The 23,463-nt window shown below is 44.0% G+C and overlaps 2 protein-coding genes across 2 annotated transcripts in view; one reads left to right on the forward strand and one right to left on the reverse strand.

The window, feature by feature from the left end:
• Positions 1 to 248: 248 nt before the first annotated feature.
• On the reverse strand, positions 249 to 13,998 carry EIF4H (eukaryotic translation initiation factor 4H). The gene is made up of 7 exons (XM_034752451.1): positions 13,880 to 13,998; positions 7,317 to 7,501; positions 6,116 to 6,180; positions 5,903 to 6,002; positions 5,118 to 5,183; positions 2,495 to 2,656; positions 249 to 2,267 (listed from the first exon to the last, which is right to left on the reverse strand). The coding sequence occupies exons 1-7, from the start codon at positions 13,933 to 13,935 to the stop codon at positions 2,131 to 2,133; spliced, it is 771 nt and encodes a 256-aa protein (XP_034608342.1). The 5' UTR covers positions 13,936 to 13,998; the 3' UTR covers positions 249 to 2,130.
• A 3,100-nt stretch (positions 13,999 to 17,098) lies between these two features.
• Positions 17,099 to 23,463, forward strand: part of MYBBP1A (MYB binding protein 1a) — a 79,978-nt gene continuing 73,613 nt past the window's right edge. The window contains 7 exon segments of the mRNA XM_034752790.1: positions 17,099 to 17,308; positions 18,058 to 18,153; positions 19,459 to 19,542; positions 19,920 to 19,994; positions 20,760 to 20,867; positions 22,179 to 22,369; positions 22,749 to 22,916. Of these exon segments, the coding sequence (XP_034608681.1) occupies positions 17,132 to 17,308; positions 18,058 to 18,153; positions 19,459 to 19,542; positions 19,920 to 19,994; positions 20,760 to 20,867; positions 22,179 to 22,369; positions 22,749 to 22,916 (899 nt within the window). The 5' untranslated portion in view covers positions 17,099 to 17,131.

The following is a 23,463-nucleotide window of genomic DNA, read 5'->3' on the forward strand; positions in this document are numbered from 1 at the left end:
TTAACTGTATTTGCAAACTAATTGATCAGTTTTATGCCATTCTTATATGCTCCCAATGCTTTATTAAACAAGAATACCTCTCCACTGAAGACATGCCTTTGCTACTGTAAGATACACCCCATTCTACATGAACATCTAATCTGATAGCTTCCCTATTTTAAATGGGCTGACCACAACTTTAAAATTAATGCAATGTTGCAGAGGGCTAAAAAACTTTAGCAGACTCAGAAATAAAGATGAGCATTAAATATTACTTAATGTTTTCTTTTATTTAAAAGATCATCACAAAATACCATATTCATAAATTTACTTTCTGTTATGAAGCAGAATGTGTTAAGTGTTTGGAATTCCTTTTTTACATTTAAAAGTCAACTTTATTGAGTAGAAGTGAGTTTATATGGGAGTTTTTTTGTTCTTAAAATCTTTTCCACATTGAAGATGCAAATAGGTCGTTGGCTATTATTGGTTTGGAATACCACCACACAAATGCATGTCTTTGTCTTAAATTAAGTATTAGTGTTAGACAAATGGTTCTTATCTCAGAAGCAGTTTAAGTGACAGACAGAAGGAAGGAAAGAAGGATCGTTCTGTAAATTGCTGAGACTCTGATGTTAACAAGGTAACAGTAAGGAAAAAATCCAGTACTATCAGTGAATTTGGTACTTCCAAAACTCTTGGCCTCTTGCAGGTACTCTGGTAAGCCGGTTGCTTGATACTTAAAAATTCTCAGCAGTGGTGTTTGGGTCTCAAGAGTACTTCTCATGCACTGGATAAGTCTTCATTTAATATTTCTTAGAGTGTTACAGCTCAAATTTTTTATAACACTGCAACTATTCAATATGTCCTTCTCCACACTCTTCCATCAAAACTGATAACAAAATAATTCAGATTCAAAGAGATGCAGCTATTACTACCTATCTGAATCTCTATGCAGTACAAAGCAGAATTTATGGAGTGAAATGAAGGTAAAGAATTTAAATCCTGTTCATTTTATCTGTCAGCTCTACACCAATGGGCAAAGATATATAGGGACTGAAGGCAAAAAGAGTGGCAAATTATACACTCCTTAAACAAAACAAAAATAAAAAGTCAACTTTATTTGTAGAAACCTCATTTAAAAATTTACCAACCATGTAAAACTTAAAGAAACAGTAAGCAGAAAGAGCCAGCCAGTAGTAATGTGCTAGAACAGGCACCGCTTTATAGCACCAATCTGCAAGTTCAAAAGAGTGTAGCATTATACCATTGGGGAGCTAAAAGTAGATGGTACGCTGCAAAACCTAATGGCAGATGCATCTTCCCATCTAGTATGCCTATTGAAACGAGTGCTTTATTGGTTCACATAGACAAACAGCCACAGTGGTTTGGTGAAATCAATTACAAGGGACAGTCAGCCCGGAGGATTTCCTTGTGCACTATACACAGATATTTCCATGGAGATCTTTCTTCTCTTTTACTTCTATCTGTTTAGAAGAGATATTTTCCCTTATGGTTGGAAAGGACAATCTAATTTGTTCTCTTAGTTATATGGAGTTTTACTGTTGTATATGGTATTATTCTTCACCAGTGCATATGGTACCTAATTCTAGGAGGTCAGGGCTGTATAGCTTACTGATACTGTTCACCTTGCCACGACTCTTCAGTTTACCTCTTTAGAGCCACAGCAATACAGAACAAAACATGCAGGTCAGAAAAGGAGCACTGAGGACATCAAAAGAAAATGATACTGGATAATAATTAAGTCTAACCTTCGCTTCTAAAGTAAAACAAACTCAGAAAAGAGAAAGTGAAGCAGCACCTTAGTCTAGAGAGGATGCCACAATGGTGGAAGCAGCCATTGATTTACCTGCTGGAAACAGTGTGCTGCTTGGAAGGAAAAGCAGAGGAGGGAAAACTTAGCACAAAGCAGGCACTAGATACAGCAAAGCCAAGAACGTACTAAAAACCACTTGTTAACAGCTGACATGCATTCACAAGCTCTGTGTTTTGGGTTTCAAAGAGGACAAGCGTCAGATGGCAGGAATGGTAACTGCAGGGTAGACGTTCCAGCAGAGCGAGTCACTCTGTACTGTCTTACTTATTCTCCTGCCCGCCCCCAGCCCCTCCACTCCCATTCCCTCAGCCCCAAGCTCATTCTTGCTCTTTTGCTGTTTCCTCTCGGGGCTTGGCTCCACCGAAGATAGCAGAGTTAGGGTTGGCTACTTGATTGAGGGGAGTAGCAACTGTTCGAGGTTTGAGCTGAAGTCGGGGCCGCTGTGCTCTTTCCTCTGGAAAGAGAATATTTAAAGATGTTAAAGAGGAACGAAATGCTGAGGAACAATTTTGAAATGCTCAGCTATATTATTATATGCATCACTTTTGCAGAGCTATGTAGTTTACTTCTGGGACAAGAATAAAAATATTGCCTGTTAAGGGTGCTAACTTTAAATTTGGAGTGAAGGTTAAAGGTTAATTTTACTGGAGACACTTAGTGCAAAATATACAAGTTTTCCACCTTCTGTTGGCTCTCTGAAGTCCATGGAAGTCCCACGCAGGGGAGGTCCATCTCTAAAGCGACCAGTCCCACCACCCCCCATTGGGGGGGCGCCTGTTCGACGATCTCCACCAGGACGAGTTCCTCTATCCCGGCCTCCCAAGAAATCATCATCTTTGAAGCCTGAAGAAGGAAGATGTTGAGTTTTGAGAGCATATTTTTGTCATACCTTCAAACTTAACAATGCATATCTGGATGACTTGATCGCTGTGCAACTATCACTGCCGTTAGTCCAAATACTGCAATGTGATTTTATGTAAGAGACAATTTATCTGTCAGTGAGAATCAAAGATCACTTCACAGACCTGAAGGAAGCCAAAACTAATTTTAGAAAAAACCCTAAAACTTCCACTTGAACTGGTAACATTATCATGTGGTTGTCTTGGACTCAGAAGCTATTTACCCATGTAGATTATAGATACCATGCTCACCGAAACGTCAGCTGAGCTTTGGACATGAGTTCTTAACAGCAAGTGAAGGCATTGTTAAAAATCACAACCACTATAATCTGGGAAGAGGGCTGAACATTACACCACTGAAAAGATCTAATACAGGCATTCTGTTTAGAAGCACTTTGACCTTGCTAGCCACAGAAGTGGAGACACCTTTTGCATGGGGTATGTACAAGTGTACGAGGAAGAAAGGAATGAGGGAGCAGAGAAGCATATACAGTATTTAGTACTATGAAAGCAAAGCCAGACAACAGTAATCTACTGATACCGTGAAACTGACTGCATGTCTCCAAAGACTAAAGTTCAAGAAACTAAATAATCAGCCTCTTCCTCGTGTAATACAGAAACATTGGGGGGAAAACCATCACTGGATCATTAACGATGAGGTTTAGAGTACCTCCCTGTGATTTTTATATCCAAGAGAAGAGAGCAGTAGAGAGAACCAGGAGAAGAAGGTGGGGGCAGGAGGAGAGGAAATCACATCAGAAAAGGATTATTATACAAACACCACCCTTTGTGGTAGCAAATAATTCTGCCACATTACCGGTGGAGCGTGTTCTCACATTTGTCAGGAATTAGAAAGTTTAGTATCTCCCCCAATGCAGTGTTTCATAACTATCAGAATATTGAAGTGTATTTGGAAGCATATTAAGAGATCTTGCAGGTGTTACCTGGGATTGAAAGCTATCTTACCCCTATTATTAAGTCGCTTGAATTAGAATGATAGGGTAGTCCCCTTCACCAGAGCAGAAGTAGTAAGGTTTAAGGAAGACAAGTTTTAGACCAATGCAGTGCCCCAAGAGACAAAGGTTCTGCAACAACTAATTACAGTGGCAGTTATTTAATGACTTGTAAGTATTTGGGCGCAGAAGAGTATCATTTAAAAGAGTATAATTTAAACTAATAAATGAACTGCTGCATTTTGAAATGCTTAGATATATGACTTGCTGTGCATTTCAGTCAGATCAGCTTATCCAAGTAGTGCAAGTTTTAAAAAGTAAACTGTACTTTCATGAATAGGCTACCTTCTGATTGGGTTCATGGTTTTATCAGTGAACCAATCAACATCTAACTGGCTGGAACAGATTCCATTTTTTCAAAGGGAAATTACTAGTGAAAGGCACAAAAATAAGACCTGGATATCAGAACTCTAGCTAGAGTACACTGTATGAGCAGTGGCATTACAAGATTCTCCTACTTCCCCTCAATAGCATGCTTCAGCTTCACCCTGGAGGAACTAATACTATTAGGAGCAGGTTGTGCAGTTTGCATGTCCATTCAATTCTAAGCAGGGACTGACAACTGTCCATTTTGCAACATAACATCTCCCTACCAGAAAATGGATCCAACGCATCAACCCATTTCACAGAGGACCAACAGCTATCAGGTGGTTATAAATGATCTCATCCAAGCAAGTAGGTGGGTTTTCTGGATGAAGAAGAGTTATCAACTCTTCAAAAACATGAAAAATACATCCACTGTCACTTGCTATTTACAAGCTGTAATCTGAAGCTACTTGCAACTGCATTACAAAAAAAACAAAATTCTGGAAAACATTTTTTAATCATTCAGACTTGACAATTTCTTTTGGAGAAGCAAATCATGAGTGTTCAATGTATTTGAAAGAAAAGATGAGAACATACTCCCACCTGTAGCAAAAATAAATATCAACTTGTAATTATCTTGTGAAAGTTAAATGCATCGTTTTCTGCACAGGAAGTACCTACTTCTGTTCCTATTCAGACATGTACTCTGCTGGTTAGTTTGTTTTTGTCACAGATTACTAGGGAATACTCCAACTGTCATTAATCATAAGTTTTTTAAAGGAAGCATCTATTTTGCAGATTCACACTGAACCCACAGGCATCATTTTATCTTTTCCAGAACTAAGGTTACTCCATGCATCCTGCTAGCATCCCTGTCCTTACTATTCTCAAAGATAGTGGAAACCTTCCATCTGGAAAGTTCTGTTCTAACTCACTTTATATGCCTAAGTGAGATTGGCTTACAAATATTAAGTCTATAAATTTGATACTTAATCAGCAATTATGGGACCCATGTAGTAGGCATGTCAATGAATAGGCAGCATAAGAAATGCAGGAGTTTGTCAGTAAGAGCATAAATATGGATACCAGAACTGAAGTCATCTCTAGGTTCCCATCCACCGCCTCTTGACTCCCGAGGACCTCCTCCCATTCCTAGAAAGAAAACCATGTCACAATTGTGGTCAGCTCTAAAGTTATGCAAGAGAATGATTAATGGGAAAAAAAAATCTGAATTCTAGTCCGTAAATTGCCAAATTAATCTGGTGCAAACCCTTGGACAGTTTAATAAAGTCACAATGCTGCCTACTCCCATTAGATATACACAAAAACAGTTTCCAAAGTGAGAGCTTTCCAAGAGAACTAAGGAAGGGCTGATGACAAAGCCTCTCTAATGCAACACAACTAGGCAGAAATGTTTAAAATACTCTTCCTTAGAAATCCAGCTCAGAGAAGCTGTGGTGAAGGAAGTAAGAACTCAAATTTATCACAGGATGTTTGATGAATGTCATTGAGCCTATATCTTCTCATACTGACTTAGTCTGCTCATCATCTTTTATCCCCTGAGAAAGCATAGAGAACCAGACTGCTGGACTAATGATTGTGGTTTCACTTCCTGGGCCAGGAGTGACAACGCATCCAGCTCTCAAGGAAGTGTGGAGTTTATTTACTCCTCTAGACAACTAAGGAGCAGCAATGACTGGGCTAAACGGAAGTATGCATCCTTTCTACTTTACATTTAATTTGAGTGGAAAATTTATCCATATGCCTGCTCTTCAGATGTCAGGTAGTTTTCACCCTACATGGTCATTATACAGCTATAATCAAAAATGTGAACACATTTTAAAACTGCCATCTAAGTAAGAGAAAGTCACCTCTGTCATCAGGCCCGGCACCTTTTCTGAAGCCAAAGCCACCTTTGTCTTGTTTTCTGCCCTCGGCTATGTCCACTCGGAGTGGTCGGTCATTCAAGAGCTATTGAAAAGAAGAGGGGAGAGTCCTCTAAGAATTTGCTGAACTGGATTTCCAAAGAACTCTAACATTCTGCTTGTCTTTACATTTAGGAACATAAATGAAGTTATACTTACTGCACCATCAAATGTCAAGGCTTCCTTAAGTGATTCCACCTCATCAAATTCTACATAACAAAATCCTGTAAGAAAAATAAGAAGTTAATAAAAGAGCTTCAACAGTGGGAACACACATCAATACCTAGAAAGGTGAAGAGCAGGGATATGAAGAGTAATTCTGCTGTATATAACTAATAGATGGCATGCACATGTCAGAGACTACTTGCTTTTAATTTTGCAGGTTCTCATGATAGATTAAGTTTAACATTTCTCAGATTTTACAGTTAAGTAGAAAGTTTTCAACCAGATCAAGGAGTGAACGATTAGTTGTTCCCAAATTTTCTAAGATTAACTGCAGCATCTGTTGGGCTGAAATCCTGATTATTTTAAATGCCAAAGTAACATTATTATCCAATTCATTTTAACATCACCTTAACACTAGCATTCTGCTTGCCATTCTGTTTTTTGAAATCCTCTCCTTCCTGAAGTTACAAACTTTCTTCCTGCTCCAAACATCATTAGATTATACACAGGCTACCCACTGTGGCAGCTGCTGAGGGAGAAAGATGCCAATATCTTAGTGGTGAAACAGGAGGGCCAGAATCTTTTCTTTTAAGCTGGTTGCCCTCATGAAATGCAACCCCCTTCTGCAGTTTATCCTTTTCCTGTAGTAACTAGAATTGAAATCCATGCGAGTTTTCCTAGGAGCTAGAAACTGAGTTGATCTAAGGATCAGTAGAATTTGTCTAGGTTTCATGGTGCTTAAATACTGCAGAAGTCTCAGTTCTGTTCTCAGAACACTGTCAGTTGCACAAATTACTAAAAATATGCATGGCCTGAAAAAGCTTGCAAGGGAAATGCATGAGAATAATCCAAATTCCAAAATCCCTTGTGTTGGGCAGCAGAAATATTTACTGTTCTGGACCATGTCACCTCAGTTTTCTGCAAATGAAGTTCATGTCTCTGTGTGTCATCCATCTGAGAGAGGTTAATGCTGTTTGTGTTCATTCGATTCATAGTCATGTCAGATGCCAATAGGTCCGCAGAAAGTCATCAGCATGCATGAGAAGATTCATTCAAATTTGTCAGATTATTTACTTTAAAAATATGGATTAGAACCCTCAAAGATAAAGCATCTGTGCAAACCTAATGAGTCTCACCACCCTTTACTAATCATCTATAGCTATGCAAGAAAAAAAATAATCACACAAGTGCCCACCTTTAAATTTGTCTGTTTCTTTGTCTCTGACTAGTCGTACACTCCTTACACTGAGATCCTTAAAGATTGCATCTATGTCTCCTTGAACAGTGTTGAACGGTAGATTTCCCACATATGCTGTGAAAGGGGGTTCTGTTGGCAGATCTTTCTGTTTACGAGAACCAGGGCCAGCACCACCACGAGACCTAATGAGAAACACAGAATTACAACTCTGACACTTGGACAACTTCCAGAGTGGTTAAGCAGCAGTAGTTACATTCTAATTGTTGTTTGGCTTGCAGTTTTTAGTCATTAAGATGATCCCAGCTCTTAAAATATTAGTTCCTTTCTATTTCTTTCAAAAGGTTAGGTAATACTAAATATGAATTTCCCAAGAGACACTGGCTTTATGAAAAGTCATCACTTTAATGCAAGAAACACTGGTTAGCTCAAATATGTTAAAGTCAAACTAATAACATCTATGGGGAATGAAACCTACCCTAAGAACTACAGTGCAAGCGTACGGACACTGCTCACCAGTACACTTCAAAACTGAGCAGAAGGGAGGGAACACTTCTGGGGGGTGAGGGACTATGTTCCCTGTAAGCTGCATGGCCGCGCAGCAGGCTCTCAAGGGCCATGCAGGCAGGCCGGGATAGGCTCCCCTCCCTTGGCCCAGACCCACCAGAGCTACCAGGGAGAAGATGGAGCCCCTCCTCCGGCCAGGCCCGACAGAGAGAAGAGCCCCTCCCCCAGCGCGGCCCACTGGAGCTGCCGCAGCGAGACATTTCTCACCCGGCCCCGAGTTGCTGCAGCAAGAGAGGGGGCTAGTGGGGGGGGGGGAAGGCCTCTTTCCCCACCGCAGCCCCGGTCAGCCTGCCCCCCAAACCCTTCATCCCCAGCCCCACCCCATAGCCTGCACCCTCACCCCAACCCTCTACTTCAGCCCTGAGCCCCCTCCCGCACCCTGAACCCCTCATTCACAGCGCCACCCTGGAGCCCGCCCCCCAGCTGCAGCCCCCAAACCCTCTGCCCTAGCCCTGAGCCCCTTCCTGCACCCCAATCCCCTCATCCCTAGCCCCCCCTGAGTCCTCACCGCCCTGCACCCCAACCCAGAGCCCTCACCCCCCACACTCCAAACCCCTCAGCCCCACCCACACCACATCACCTACTTATTGGTGCACATAAAATTCATTCCACAGATGTAGGTAAAAAAAATAGAGATAATACTGGTGAGGGGAAGTCCGTCTATCCGACTTCCGCAGAGAACGCACAAAGGTTCAGATTAGTGCTTATTACAGTGGACATCTGACACTTATACCTTCATTTTAGTATCTTTAAGTTTTTGCAGTATGGTCTTGTTTTTTTGAACTGTTTAAGGTTATTTTTCAAAGGTCAGATCAAGATGCACCTGCAATATCACAAGCACCTGCTGCTGTCAAAGAAAATTAAATACTCAAAGGAATACTCAGTAATCAAGGAAAGTCAAGCAATGGGTGAAAACTGAGGGGAAACACCGCATCTTTGATTATAGCAGTTTGTCCCTGTACTGTCTAACACAAGACTTACAGGACCCACTGTTATGCTTTGAATATAGAGTGTAGTTAAAAGCTTAATTCAGAGTGCGATTTTCAAAGGCACCTAACTTCCTTAGGCACAACAGTCAGCTCCTTTATGCTCCTTTGAAAATCCCAACCTTAGACCAATAGATCAACTCTACTACCCCTTACCTATCATTTCTAGACTACTGAAATTTAGACTGTTAACTCCAGTATGTTACTAGATTAAGCTGTACCAGTGTAAGATCTACATTGGGGGGTGCACTGTGTGCAGTTACACCAGTCTGAATTTCCTTAATGTAGACAGAACTGGAGATTGGAGAAACATCCACTCAAACTACCTGTAAAACAACAGTTTTAATATCCGGTTCTTAGAAAACAAACTTTCCTCCAAAGCTGTTTAGAACTTGGCTCTACTGAACTTTTTGTCAAGTCAACTGCATTTCACTGTCCAGAGGCTATAAAGACATAATACAGCCATTTAATATGACAAGTTTACTCGGCAACCTCCCAATAAACCCAATGAGATCATAAATAGGGTTCATTTCTGGCTGCAGCATGATGGCCTAACGGTGACCTAATGTCAAAACTGTTATTTTCTAGGCAGTATTAAGACAACAGTTCTTGCAGGAGAAAGCTACAGGTGAAGAAAAGAATCAATAGCACGGAGATTGCTCAAGGTTTCTCTCTAGTGATGTGTACCAGAAAGCAGCACACAGTCTACAGATTGATCGGTTTCACTGTAGGACTAAAGGTAAGCCAAACCTTATTGGCCATTCTCATGTTTGCAGCTAATAGAATGAGTTTGGGAAAGAGGGAAAGGCAGAGGAAATAAGCAAAGAATGCTAGATTTTCAAATGGTGTTTTCAACTTACTGGCATTCAAGATTTCCAAGTGCATCTGGCATTTCAATATTGCTTACTATACCATTCCTTAAACAGGAACACAGTTTAAATGAAAGTATAAACAGGTACTGTCCCAGCAGTGTTTTCTACCTCTACATCAAGTTACTGGATTCTTTCGAATGCTGTCCTTTGCCCAGATGTCTGCTGCTACATGTGTAGTCTGCTTGTCAAACTGGCACTGACTTCCAGTTGCCAAGTTAGCATCAGGTTCTCCCTTGATTTCATCCCTATAAATAAAAATGTTTGCACACTGCTGCCTACCCTATTTAAAGTTGGTAGCAATAGAACTATGCTTATATTTGTTCAAAAACCATAAGCTTGTATTTGACGTTTCACCACGGGGTGCAAGCTCTGGACTGGGGCTGAGGGGTTCACAGTGTGGGAGGGAGCCCTGGGCTGAGCCTGGGGCAGGGGTGCAGGAGGGGGTGAGGGGTGCAAGCTCTGGGCTGGGACAGGGGACTGGGATGCAGGAGGGGTGTGGGCTCTGGGAGGAAGTTTGGGTGCAGGAGGGGGCTCCAGGTTGGGGTAGGGGATTGGGGTGCAAGAGGGGGCATGGGGTGCAGGCTCCGTCCAGAAGGCGCTTACCACAGGCAGCTCCTAGTCAGTGGCGCAGCAGGGCTAAGGCAGGCTCCCTGCCTGCCCTGGCCCCACGCCGCTCCCAGAAGTGGCTGGCATGTCTCCGCAGCCCCAGGGAGGAGGGGTCGTTGGGTGGCTCTGCGCGCTGCCCCCACCCTCCAGTGCCGACTCTGCAGCTCCCATTGGCCGGGAACTGCAGCCCATGGGAGCTGCGGGGGCAGGGCACAGAGACCCGCTCACCCTTCCCCCCGGGCATGCACATGCCACCCACACAGAGTCAGTGTTCAGGTGGGGGGGAGGTGTAGAGCTGTGTCCCCCGGGCTGCAGAGATATGCCAGCTGCTTCTGGGAGCAGCATGGGGCTAGGGCAGGCAGGCAGTCTGCTTTAGCCCCACTGTGCCACCGGACTTTTAGCAGCTGGAGATCGCTATCGACTGGCAGAAGCTCCTGGATCAACCAGTCGATCGCAATCGACTGGTTGGTGACCACTGCACTAGGCTGTAGAGACTGCCATCTTGCCATGATGTGACATGACAGTTTATTTATCTGTATTGCAGTAGTACCTAGACTTCCCAGTCACGGACCATAGTGCCATTGTTCTAGGCCAGGGTGGGCAAACTTTTTTGCATTGATGCTGTGGAGGAGGGGGGAACAGCAGGGGAGGGGCCGGGGGCTAGCCTCCCCGGCTGGGAGCTCAGGGGCCGGGCAGGATGGGTCCTGCGGGCCGGATGTGGCCCGCAGGTCGTAGTTTGCCCACCTCCCGTTCTAGGCTCTGAACAAAGTAAAAAAGATCCTGCCCCAAAACAACTTACAATCTAAATACAAGACAAGAAACAGTAGACGGATGCAACTGAAAGGGAACAGAACACAAAGATAGTAAAATAATACTAGTCACCAGGAAAGGCAGTGATCTCAGAATACCAGCTGCCTACCTGTACTGATGAAAGTAAAATGTCAGAAGGATTTGCCTTATATGAGAGAATTTTACCATCTAATCTGTTCTCTAGAATCAGGTTTCAGATCTCTATTTGGTATTCAGTGAACAATGCTCTCCCTCTAAGACAATGGTTCTCAAACCTATTGGACTGCATCCCTCCTTCCTGTCTAACAGTTTATGCTCTCACCCCACCACACAAGTACATATACTGATAAAAAAAATCAACATGCAATTCTCACTACATATTGAAAACAGTAAGGCATTGATTCAAACAGAGCCTGCCCAGAATACCTTCTGCCCCAACCCAGCAGTTTGAGAATCCCCTCTGCCCCAGGTCAACCAGATTTGATTTTGGATATACCTTATCAATACAGTAGCTATCATGTTTCAACTGATGATTTTGCAAAGTTTCTACAACAATTTTATATACACTATTTTATAAAATGGGTAGAATAACGGAAGAGATCATTTCTGAATTTAAGAAACAGGCCTTAAACTTGAATAGCAAAGAATAAGATTTAACTTCATTTCCATTAATCCTTTGTTTCTATTAAAACAAAAACATAAGGAAGACTGGAGTAAGGAGTACAGTAACCTGGTTTGCTCATCATATTTATGACATCAAAGCCTTATGAGTCAGCAGTGACTAAACAGTCATTTTCATTGGGAACTAGTAAAAGCTCTCAATTAGGCACAATTAAAGAGATGGTGCAATGTTTTAAAGTAGCACCACCATTAACAAAACTTTACTAAATTGAGAGTTCAGTGTTTCAGGCACAAGAACAAGGCTCCATTAAATTAAAAAGTAACGTATTCCCTCGACCAAAGATTTATTTACTGATCTGCCAGGTATGTTTTTATATTTCAGCTTCATGCAAAAAATGTCTAAGCAGACTAAGCTGTCCTTTGCTTAAGAGATACAGATTGTCCCTTCGTTCATTAAATCTAATCTAGATTTTCAGTTTTTTTAGGACAGAAACTTGTCCTGTCTCTAGAGAACCAGAGGAGTGCATGGCCCTATGTTAATACAAGTGTATCATAGGACTCCTTCCCTCCAACTTTGTGCTGATTTGATTAATATACTTATGTTTCAGGCATTTGAACACTATTTGAAACATCTGAGGAAGATGAACACTGAAGTTGTTTTAACTTCATTTTCATTTCATGAGTTTTCTACAGACCCTTCGGATGTTCACCAAGGTTATACCATTATCTGGTAATAGCAAGATTTGATACAACAAATTGTGAGTTTTATTTTAAGTCATTGTCAAATAAGCTTCTAACCTAATGGGGGCTAAAAAGTATTGCAATTGTACTGGAATCGCAAATAAGCTGATGCCTTCAAGAGATTTTTGCTGTAGAAACCAGGGCTTTGGAGCAGAGCCCGGAGCAGTGGAGCTGCAGGTTTTTGCCTGAAGCTGGAGCGGAGTCGGAGCACAGCTCCAAAGCCCTGGTAGAAACACAAGAACACTTGATCATTCAGGCACAATGTTTAGTTTGCTTAATATACAAACCTAGACGTTCTCTTAAATATTTCTAAATAATAAATGCAGGGCTTTGTTTTGACTTTCTGTTTCTATTATTACTACTCTATGCATTGCTTATCATTCAGACAATGTGCTAGCACACAGGAACCAGAAACTGAAACTAATTAGCCAATTTTCACTGTGGACACTGACAGACGGGCAAGAACAACACAGGTGACTAGTAAATTTGATATTTCAAAGTGTTTTATTACATAGTATTATATTTTATCAATGAAGATGGGTTTTAAAAAATAAGCTCAGAATACCCCTTTTATACACATTTGTGGCCCAACCTAAGCAAGATACATTTTAATTAAGCCATCTGACCTGAATAACCTGCATAACAGTGGAATGCCACCTGCTTCCTCCTGCAGCATGCAGTAGTAGACTATGAGGTTATCCTAAAGGCAACAGAGCCACTTTATTTCAGACAAACTTAACGAACGCCTGTTCCTCTCCAGAAGGGCTTTGGGAAGATCCAGAAATACAGCACAAGGCTCTCCCGGGGAGTAAGGTAGCCCCAGGTTTACCACGAATGTCACCCTGCAGTCCCAACTCTTTCCGTGAAGCAACTCCACCCCCCCGGGCTCGCCGACTCAGGAGCCAACTCCCGAGCCCTGAAGCCCCGAAATCCCAGCAGACAACACGTGACACGTGCGCGTCCCCCCCCTCCCGCGCCCCGCGGAGAGACCGCAAAGCCGCCCCATTCTCTCGCCGCCGCAGGCCTCACCACGCTCCTCCCCCTCCGCAGAGTCCCTCAGCCGAGGAGGCCCCACAAGACCCATCTGCCCGCAACCCAGCCCCCCCCCCCCGCTCCGTTCACCGCGCCTCAGCTCTTCCCGCCCCCCCCCCCCAGCATCGCCCCCCGGCCCCGGACACTCGCTGCGCCCTGGGCCTCCTGCCACCCAGCCCCCAACGCCCCCGGGACGCGCCCGCAGCCAGGGCCAGCCGCAGCCCCAACGCGTCCCCTCAGCCCTGGCCCGGGCGGGGGGTCCAGCCCGGCCCCAGGGAAGGGACGCGCCCCCCGTCTCCCCGCGCGCCCCGGGGATCCCCCACCAGCCGGGCCCAGCCCCCGCGCTCACCGGCCTCCGCCGAAGCTGCTGTAGGCCCGGTCGTCATAAGCATCAAAATCCGCCATCGCCGCCTCAGCCTCCTCCCCGTGCGAGCGTGACAGGGCCGCGCCCCTAGGACCCCGCGCCACTTATATAGGGGGCCCGGCCGGGGCTGCCCGCTTCGCTGCCTGCGCCAAATTCCCCGCCCTGCGGCAGCTGCCCGCCGTACTGCCTGTCTCAAAAGTCACCCGCACCGCACATGGGGCTGCTGCCCCCCCACCCCCCGCCTATGCTAGCACCACAGGAGCCAACGCAGCCACCCCTCCGCCAACCAGTGGCAGCACCATAGGGGCTGATGTGTTGCCTCTCCCAGTTCCCAGGTTGTGTGCGCTATAGGGGTCAATGCAGCTGCTGCGAAAAGCATGCCTGTGTATGGGCCATAGGGCCGGGGTGCTCGCCCCCAGGCCGCCAGCTTGTATGTGGACCCTGAGAGGTGGTTACTGCCTTCGCCATCGCAGCCCAGGCCAGCACCATCAGGGCTCTGGCCATTATAGGGTGACTAGATGACCCGATTGTATAGGAACAACGAGGAGTCCGGTGACACCTTCAAGACTAACAGATTTATTTGGGCATAAGCTTTCGTGGGTAAAAACCCCACTTCTTCAGATGCAGATGTCTGGATACAGATTAACACGGCTACCCCTCTGATACGATTTTATAAGGACAGTCCTGATATTCGGGGCTTTTTCTTATATAGGCACCTATTGTCCCGCACCCCTTGTCCCGATTTTGCCCCAGCACCCTAGGCTGTTATCACATGTATGTACTTGTAGAAACCAATAACATGTAATTCATAGCAAGCACATTGGTGTATTCTGTCAGGTACTTTTAAAGAAATGCTGTTAAGCAGCACAAGGCCGCAGCGTTTAGGTTTTGGAAAGAAAAAATAGTTTTACAAACTCTATGATTCATAGAAATGGTTTTTTATTTTTTTTTTAAATGTAAAAACAGTGGATTTGAACAGTGCTTGCAACACAAACACAGCAGCACTGTATTATATACGGGAACTATAAAATGAAGCGGCCTTTAAAAAGACCCTGAGCACTGTCCATTTTCACCATCCAACCTGAGTGGAATGTAGAAGTAAACAGCACACATTGTGAAAGGCCTTAGATGTTACAGACATTTTCACTTGTAATGATATAAGATATCAAGAACACAAAGGATATTTGATTTAAAATAAGATTTTTAATCTGTTTTAAAATAATATATGAATCTGTCAGGATGCCTTTACGTTGACAACAGATTGCCTAGCTATCACTAATAGCATAATAGAAAGTACAGTTATTTCATATTCCAGATACCGTTGTTCTGTTTTCTCTATATATTTGTAACAGATAGGATATGAGAAGAGATTTTAAAAGGAAAAACTACACCACACATTTATTGGACAGTTCTTCCTGATAAATAGCATCTTGAGTGGGAACCTATCCTGGTTCTTGGTGGCAGAGTTGAGAGGGAATATAATGGATTCTATCGGAGAAACTGCTAATATCTTTAAAGGTATATCCTTTGCATTATTTATTTGTTTTCTTCTATTGGTCTGCTGCTTGGGTTTTTATTATTGAACTACAAGACTTATCGATTTTTTTCCACAGTCTGATTGATTCTGTCAATATGGCTAATGTCTGACCCAGACAAAACTACGCTGTCATATTTCAAAAGCATTTAAGAGGCTAGCTTTCTTAGCATCCATAGCCAAACAGCAGCCAGTTTTAGAGAATCTCACTTTAAAATTTAGGTCAGGAAAGATGATCCCTATTCATAGAGTCTGAACTGACTCTAGAGGCTGCCAATAGGAAGATCCCATTTTGTGTGTGTATGTGTGTTTCAGCCTTCGACACTGGTCGCTCTGTGAAGCTTTGTGAAATGGAGATCGTGTGATTCTAGAAAATTTAAACAAGACATGTTAAAAAGAAATGAGTTGATCCCACATCACTGGTTCTTGATTTCCGGATCTCTGCTGTGAGTAAGGTGACCAGACAGCAAGTGTGAAAAATCGAGACGGGGTGGGGGGTAATAGGAGCCTATGTAAGAAAAAGCCCCAAATATCGGGACTGTCCCTATAAAATCAGGACCTCTGGTCACCCTAGCTGTGAGTTGTTGGCCCATCTGCCTGTTTGAGGCCTATCTCAAGCTATGAGAGTTGGTCTTAAGTTTTACAGGTCCATCCAACCTTTCTGCCAAGGGGACCCTTTCCTAGATCTCTCATGATAGCCTGTGAGCTCCTCTCCCAGCCTATAACTAGTAATAACAATGCTTAGCACATTACATAGAACTCTTCATCGTCAAAGCTGCGTACAAACATTAAAATCACTTGACAGATTGCTCATGAATTTATGGGGGAATCTTCAGACATTGCGATATGGGTTGGGGATTGTGAACACTGAAGGACATAAAGGCCCAGGGGGAAGAGGGACAAGACTGTGTGCACACTGACAGCACAGGTTACCCCAAAGTGCAGCACCTCCCCAAGTGTGGAGCCGGGGGCATCCTCCCCTTCTTGAGGTCTAGATTTTGCATGTGTGAGACAATTTAAATGAAGGGATGGAGGGTGGGGGTGTTAAATCAATAGTCAGCGAGATTTTAAGCTTTTTCTACTGAAGTGCCCACAGCAAAACCCGGCATTTCCCCGAGGGAGAGACTTTAAATGACCCCTTAAAATATGATACCTGCCAATATTTGAAACCTATAAATGGACATGTAATGAGCTGGTAGCTCAGTTTAAGTACATGAGGCTAGACATTTTTGGAGGGACCCAGTGGGAAAATAATAAATATTTCATTAAAAAACAGAGACTCTACTATTTTCCTACAGACTTGGCCAGGTGCGGTGCCCCCTGCGCTAGGCTGAGGGGGCACGCAGGGCCTTGCAGGATGGGGGACCAGTTGGCACAGGTGAAGTGACTTCCCAAGGAGGTGGCAATGGCTCCCTTCTCAGGAGTAGGGCTGAAGGTAGGTCTGGTGAAAGCAGCACCGTTGCTGGGACCCTGCTGCCGGTGCCTCTCTGCTGTTGCACTGGAAACCTTAAATCCAGCAGGAGATGTTCAACCGGCACCGTATCATTGCCCAACACAGCCAATCACTGCACCCTTCCCAGGGCTGGGGCGGCTTCCCAGGAGGCCAGGGCACCGGCTGGACACATGGGGGGTGGCTGCTGCTGCTAACCCGGAAGGGGCTGTCCCCGGGAGCCCACGTGCGGCTGCAGCGTGGCTGAGCAGTGATGGAGGCGGCCCCAGCCCCGGTTCCAGCCCCGACCCTCCCCGCCTGCGGCCCGCGGGGGGTCCTGCAGCAGAACCGGCAGTTCCTGGACTTTTTCTGGGACATCGCCAAGCCCCAGCCGGAGGTTCGCCTGGCTGCCACCGAGAGCCTGCTCCGGTACCTGCGGGCCAGCGAGCAGGTCAGCGGTGGAGACTGGAGGAGGGGGGTCGCGGTGGGAGTTTGTGGGGTGGGGGGTGAGTCCAGAGCCCCCGGGGCTGTTGTAGGCGGGAGTGGAGTCCCGGGGTGGGGGGAAGAAGGGAGGTGGGTTTAAGGTCCCGGAGATCTGCTCTGGTTGGGGGGTGGGGGAGTGAAGGGACTCGGGCTACTGTGGTTGGGGGGTGGGTGGGTAGTGGATGTAATTGTGTCCAGGTTCCCAAATGGGGGGGGGGAGGGGAGGAAGAGATGGGAAGGGAATTGGGCCCAGCGTCCCAGAGGGCTGGTTGGGTTTAGGAGGGGGTGGAAGGGTTAAGGCAATTGGGCCTAGGCTCTCAGGGGGCTGCTGTGATTGGAGCTAGATCTCGGGACACTGTTTTGTTTGGGGTGAGTGGGTGCATAATCCCAGCCCTACTTTCTGTGGCTGTGAAGTAGAGGATCTGGTTACACCGCAGTTGTTCCCTGGTCCGGTGTTAATCAGTGTTGCTTTACCTGGGTTAAATCCTTGAGCAGACCAAGTCACAGGGATATATGCTTGGGCCTGGCTAGTCTGAATTGGGGCAGTGAGGTGCATTTGTAGAATTGGGTATTCTTTGTAAATGATAGTCATGAACCCAGTTAGGAGTACGGTTCAGACAGTATTTATGTATTGACTAGCAGTACATCCGTATGATTTTCCTTATTGTAGGAAAGTGTTCCTAAAAGTACTGTATTTTTTAAAACATTATTTTTTAGGAAGATGAGCTGAAATATACTCTAAAACGATTGATAGAAGGACTGGGAGCAACTCGAGAGGCAGCCCGTCCAGGTTTCAGTCTGGCACTAGCTCAGGTTGGTATTTTCCCATGGGAGCGCACTCTCTATAGAATGCCGATGGGTGGGTTAATAACGTCTAACGGGGCTTGGTGAAAGCATGGTGCTTATTTTTTGTTTAAGTACTTGGGAGTTCTGGGTAACCTCTGGATGCACAGGGGTCTTGGGAAGAGTTCTTGTATCTCCTCTAGGCCTTGTCTACACACAAAGTTGTACTGCTTTAGCTACCCTGATATGGTAAAAGAGTACAACCCCACCCCACGCCTAGTGTGGGCGCACTGATGCTGGTATAGCTTTTCCCCATAAGGTAAAGGGAATGTGCTCTATGGCAGGACTACGATTTCCAGAACAACAATCTTACGAACAACTAATTATATGAACTGTTTTTTGCTGCTGATCGAGAATTCAGTCCTTTAGCCAATGGTCAAGCAATTATACAGGTTGGAAAAGATGAGAGAGTGGGTGGCAAAGAGATGAAGTTCTCCCAGAGAAAAATCAAGCATACTGTATACATTTGTTACCATTGTTTGCGTACTCTGTTATTGAACGATTAATGCATTAACTTTTGCACCGTACCCACAGTCATTTTGAGATCTTCAGTTTTATGTGCTTTTGGGGTTTTTATGAACGCCTCAATCCCTAAATAGTTCATAAAACAGGAGTTCTTCTGTATCTACACTGGGCACCGTTAGTGTGGACACTGTTGTATTGGTATAGAGGTTGTACTGGTATAACTGTATTGGATTAAAAAACAACAACAACCACCTCCTCGCTGACGTATAACGATACAAAAACTGTGTGCAGACCAGGCGTTAAAACAGGTTGGCCTCTAGGACTGATTGAAAAAACTGAAAACATTTTAAAATCAAAGCCAGTCTGCTCCTCTCTGGTGCCAGTCTGTTAAGACTGAAGTACCCTACCTTCGGAACAGGTACAATCTGGGCAGTGAAGACTGTTCTCTTTCATGCGCTCCTTTGCTAGCAGATCTCTATTCTGACCCAGAAGGACCACCTCTAGAGGTCAAAGCATATTTCGTACTCTACTATAGACACAGTTATACTTGAAAAATTGTGTGCACGCTATGGCTTTTCCCAGCATAGCCATGTCATTGGAAAATAAAACACAATTGAAAAAAATGGCACCCCTAACCAACATAGCTATGCAGGGAAACTTTTAACTGTAAACCTGGTCTAAGGTCGGTAGAAAAGAGAGTTCAGTTCTAGTTCTGCCTTCAGTTTATAGTTGTTGAAGGTAAATATGGATGTTAATAGAGCATTTTCTCATGGAGTTTAATTTCTGTCTCATGTTGGTCGTGATATCCAGGTTTTGCAATTTTTTGAAGAAATTCCACTGCATGCTGTCCTGCAGCAGATAAAAGAAAAACACAATCTTGAGAGAGTAAAAAAGGTAGGTCCGCCTTGCGCTCATAGCAACTCCAGACAATAGTTGTAAATCCTCTGTGTTCCTTAGTGAGTATTGGTTACCTCGTCACCCTGGCTTTGGGGCCCCTTTTAAGGTAAATGATTCTATTTGTCTGTTGGAATCTGGAGTTAACCATGTTGTCCCAGGACCCCGATGTGCATGCACCGTTTCCATTGAAGAGGTTTGCATATGTGTATTGAGGGCAGCACGGTACCTTTTGCATGGAAGGATATTCAAGGCTGACTCTTCCTGCCTGCTTTTAAGCAGTTTTCAGCTGCGGTGGGAGCTGTTGTTGAACATGAGATTTAACTATTTTTGCATTTTGAATTGTTGGACTACAGTGTTGATTTTCTTCTTTTCAGAAACTTTTTAGAAATGCCGCCTTCGGAAACTTTTTTGGGGTACTGTCTCTGTTCCAGTCTGGTCGTCTTGCAAAGGTAACATGAGTGTTGCTTGTTCATGAGCAATTGACCTGGTGCTGTCCCAAATGTGGAACAAGACCCAGAGAGAAGGGATGGTCCAGTGGTTATGACATTAGCCTGGGGACTTAGGAATCGTAGGTTCAATTCAATTTCTTGCTCTGCCATATGCTTCCTGTGTGACTGTGGGCAAATCACTTAGACTCTGTGCCTCAGTTCCTCATTTTACAAATGGAGGTAATAGCATGTCTCTATCCCGCTGGGGTGTCAGATGGATAAATACATTTAGGGTTGCAAGGTGCTCAGGTATTTTGGTGATAGGGGCCAGACAAGCTACCTGCTGCTAAAATCATAAGCTTTGTTTCATTCAAATTTATTATATACAGCTGGAAATCAGAAGTGTCAAGAAAACCCAGAAAATGTATTTAAGGTGCCTCCTTGTAGGAATGTTATCAGATCCAATCATCCTGTGATGTGAAACCTGGGGAGGGTGAGGGTGGGGAGGGGAAGGGAAGGATGGGGAGAGTGAGAGAGGCCAGAGGTAATATGGTAACAATATAAAAACTGACCATAGATGGAGGGACAGAGGAGATAGGATATCATGTGTCAGTCACACACAGGGAATGCTGTATCGGGAAGATCTGACTCATGCATCAGGAAGCGATTGGGTCGGTTTATTATTAATAATAGTAAGATTCAGCATATTCATTATGAGTTAACAATGGAGCCATGAGCTTAACCTTGGCTGTGTAGCCTTTACTTTTTTCTTATTTTAATTTCTAGGACAAAAAGGCCCTCCTGGAGTGTGTCCGGCTTCTGCAGAGCTTGGCACAGTACCATGCCCACCTCCGAGATCTCCCCAGGAAAACGCTCGTTGACATCCTCTCGGAGGTATAAGGCCTGGCACCTGAATAGTGTAACTTTTTTGTTTGTGGTATTGTTTTTTCTTTGTTGGGTCTGTACCAGCTCCACTGAGGACAAAGGATGCTTTCCATTGACTTCATTGGGTGTTGCACTGGACACTTGGTGGTCATGAAAAATATCATCTGGCATGTGTATAGGGAAGCTCGTTGTCTGTCCATAAAATTGGTGCATGGGCAACAGCAGTATAAGTCTCCATGTGTTGCTCAGTGTTGGTTGCTCAGATAAGGGTGGATATGTTTGGACTGTTGGGGCTGGGGGAGAGGTAGGTGGTGATGAGAAGGGGAACTAAGGATTATAGCATAAAGAAACTATAGAATGATTTCTATGCGTATTTCCTTGCTTCGTATGGTTTCTTTGGGTAGACTATGCAGACTAGTAACCTTAACTCCAAGTTAACCAAGCTTTTTATGTAAGAATGTTCTTGGTCTAGCAACTTTGATATTAGTTTTTTTTATATGTTTGCCATACTCCTGATCTCTAGCAGATTCAGATACTTTGTAGGTTCTTCAACAATGGAGCTTGTCTCTTTTTATTTCAAAAGTATCGATCCAGTTTATTCCAAAATCTATTGGTGTTCAAAATATTCAGCCAGGAAAATCCCATTGAGATGAACAACACCATTTTAAAATGGATTTGTATTAATGTAAGAAATAATACAAAAAACTCATGGCTGTATAGCACTGAAAGAGAGAAGAATCAAAATGCAGCAGGAAGTTTGCAATTACAGCCATGAAATAAAGCTCTTAGGGCAGAGACCATCTGGGCCCATTCTTGGTTTGACCTTTTTTTTGGTTATATCAGTAAAAAGAAATTTTTGGCACCTTATAAAAAAAAAAAAAAAAACGTGTACAGCCTTTGCTGCAATTGATGACGGGTCCCTAAGATATTTTTAGGTCAGAATCTGCGTCTTTTAAAAGTCAAGGAAAAGGGTTGATATCCCTCTTCCTATCAGATCCACCGTGGCTTTTGATGTTGTACATTCTTGTCTCTTAGGGCTTGTTTAAGCACAAACTTTTTACCCCTTTAACTATACCAGTATAATTACATGAGTACAACTATATTGGTATAACAATGTTGTATATCAATATAGTTATACCAGTATAGGAAGGAGAATATGCCATACTGGGTATAAGGCACATTTGTACTGCTATAACTGCATCCACTCTAGGGGATTTAAAAATCCCCCACCCCCTTACCTCATATAGTTATACTATTCAATAACTGTGTGTAGAGCAGGTATCACTTGCTGTGTTGCTTCTCAATTGCATTGCTGTGTAGATTCCTGAAGCTGTGTTTGAAGAAGTCCTGTTCAGCGCCTTACAGGCTGACCTCACTTCGGCCTTCAGCACCCCAGAGCAGCTGCACCTCCTGCTCGTGGGCATACAGAAATTCCCTGGGGTTCTGAAACCCAGTAAGCTGAAGATACTGCTAGGCTCATCTGCCATCGTAACCATGGAGAACATTCCCAGGTGAGCTGTAGGAGAAGGGTGCAAAGATACCAGGTCTCCAACTTCCTGAATGTAAATGAGAAACCTAATTTGGCTCTGATGCCTAGGGGTGCTGGATGCCTGCATCTCCCATTGAATCTAATAGGAGACATGGTATGGAGCTGCTCCTGGGGTTGATGTTTATTCTTGGGCATCTCCAGAGTGGCAGAGAGTGCTGATGCCAATATTCAGATCAGTTGCTCATCTTTAGAGGCAGTGGCCACGGATAACTTGTTAGTTTCCATGCAGTTATCTGTCCACTCCAGAAGGTAGTTAGAGGAAAGGATTTTGCCTTCAGAAAGTTCCTTCCCGACTGGATAGTTCAGATTTCCTATCCTCCTGTGGTTGTTTTTCTCTCAAGGCTTGTGCAGGTTTTGAAAACTGCTGCCAGATCTGAGAAGAAGGATAGGAATCTTCCACCTGTCGGGCTGGACTTGCTACGAGTGTCTGTGAAGGAAGGCGCTTTTGAACTCTTCTGGAAAGAAGCTGTGGAGAATGGGCTGCTTAAGGAAAAGTCGGGTCCTAACAGGTTTGTTTTTAAATCTACTCTTCTGCTTCCTATCTGAACGTAAGTTCTGCTGCTGTATGGTAATTAAAACCTGACCAAAAAAAATTGACAGATTTTTCGTGAGAAATTCTCTCTCTCCTCCCCCCCTTTTTCTTTTTTTAATTTTTCTAACCCAGATCTAGTTGTGACAAACGGAAGGAGCAGCTTTGCTGCAATCTAGAAAATACTGCTTACAATGGGATGTTGTTTCCTGTTCGTAATAACTGGGACAAAAAATTAGGCATATGTGACTGTGAAGACCCTGGAAACTGGCAGAGGGACTTAAGGGCAGATGTGCAACTTGAAACTACTTATACTTCTTAAATTGAACAGATTTCAATGTAACAGTGTTCTTCTTAATGTGAGATTTGGAGGTGGAACAGATCCTAAAACTTGTGTCCAGTCCCCTTTGTATGTTACTGTGGGCTGAATTCAAATGGTTAGACCTTATGCGCACCTCTGTTGGATTTGGTTTTGACACAGAACCGAAAAGTATCTATTGTTTCCATTTCTAACACGAAGGTGGTTG

Source organism: Trachemys scripta, chromosome 18 (assembly GCF_013100865.1).
Source record: "Trachemys scripta elegans isolate TJP31775 chromosome 18, CAS_Tse_1.0, whole genome shotgun sequence".
Classification (NCBI taxonomy): Eukaryota; Metazoa; Chordata; order Testudines; family Emydidae; genus Trachemys; species Trachemys scripta.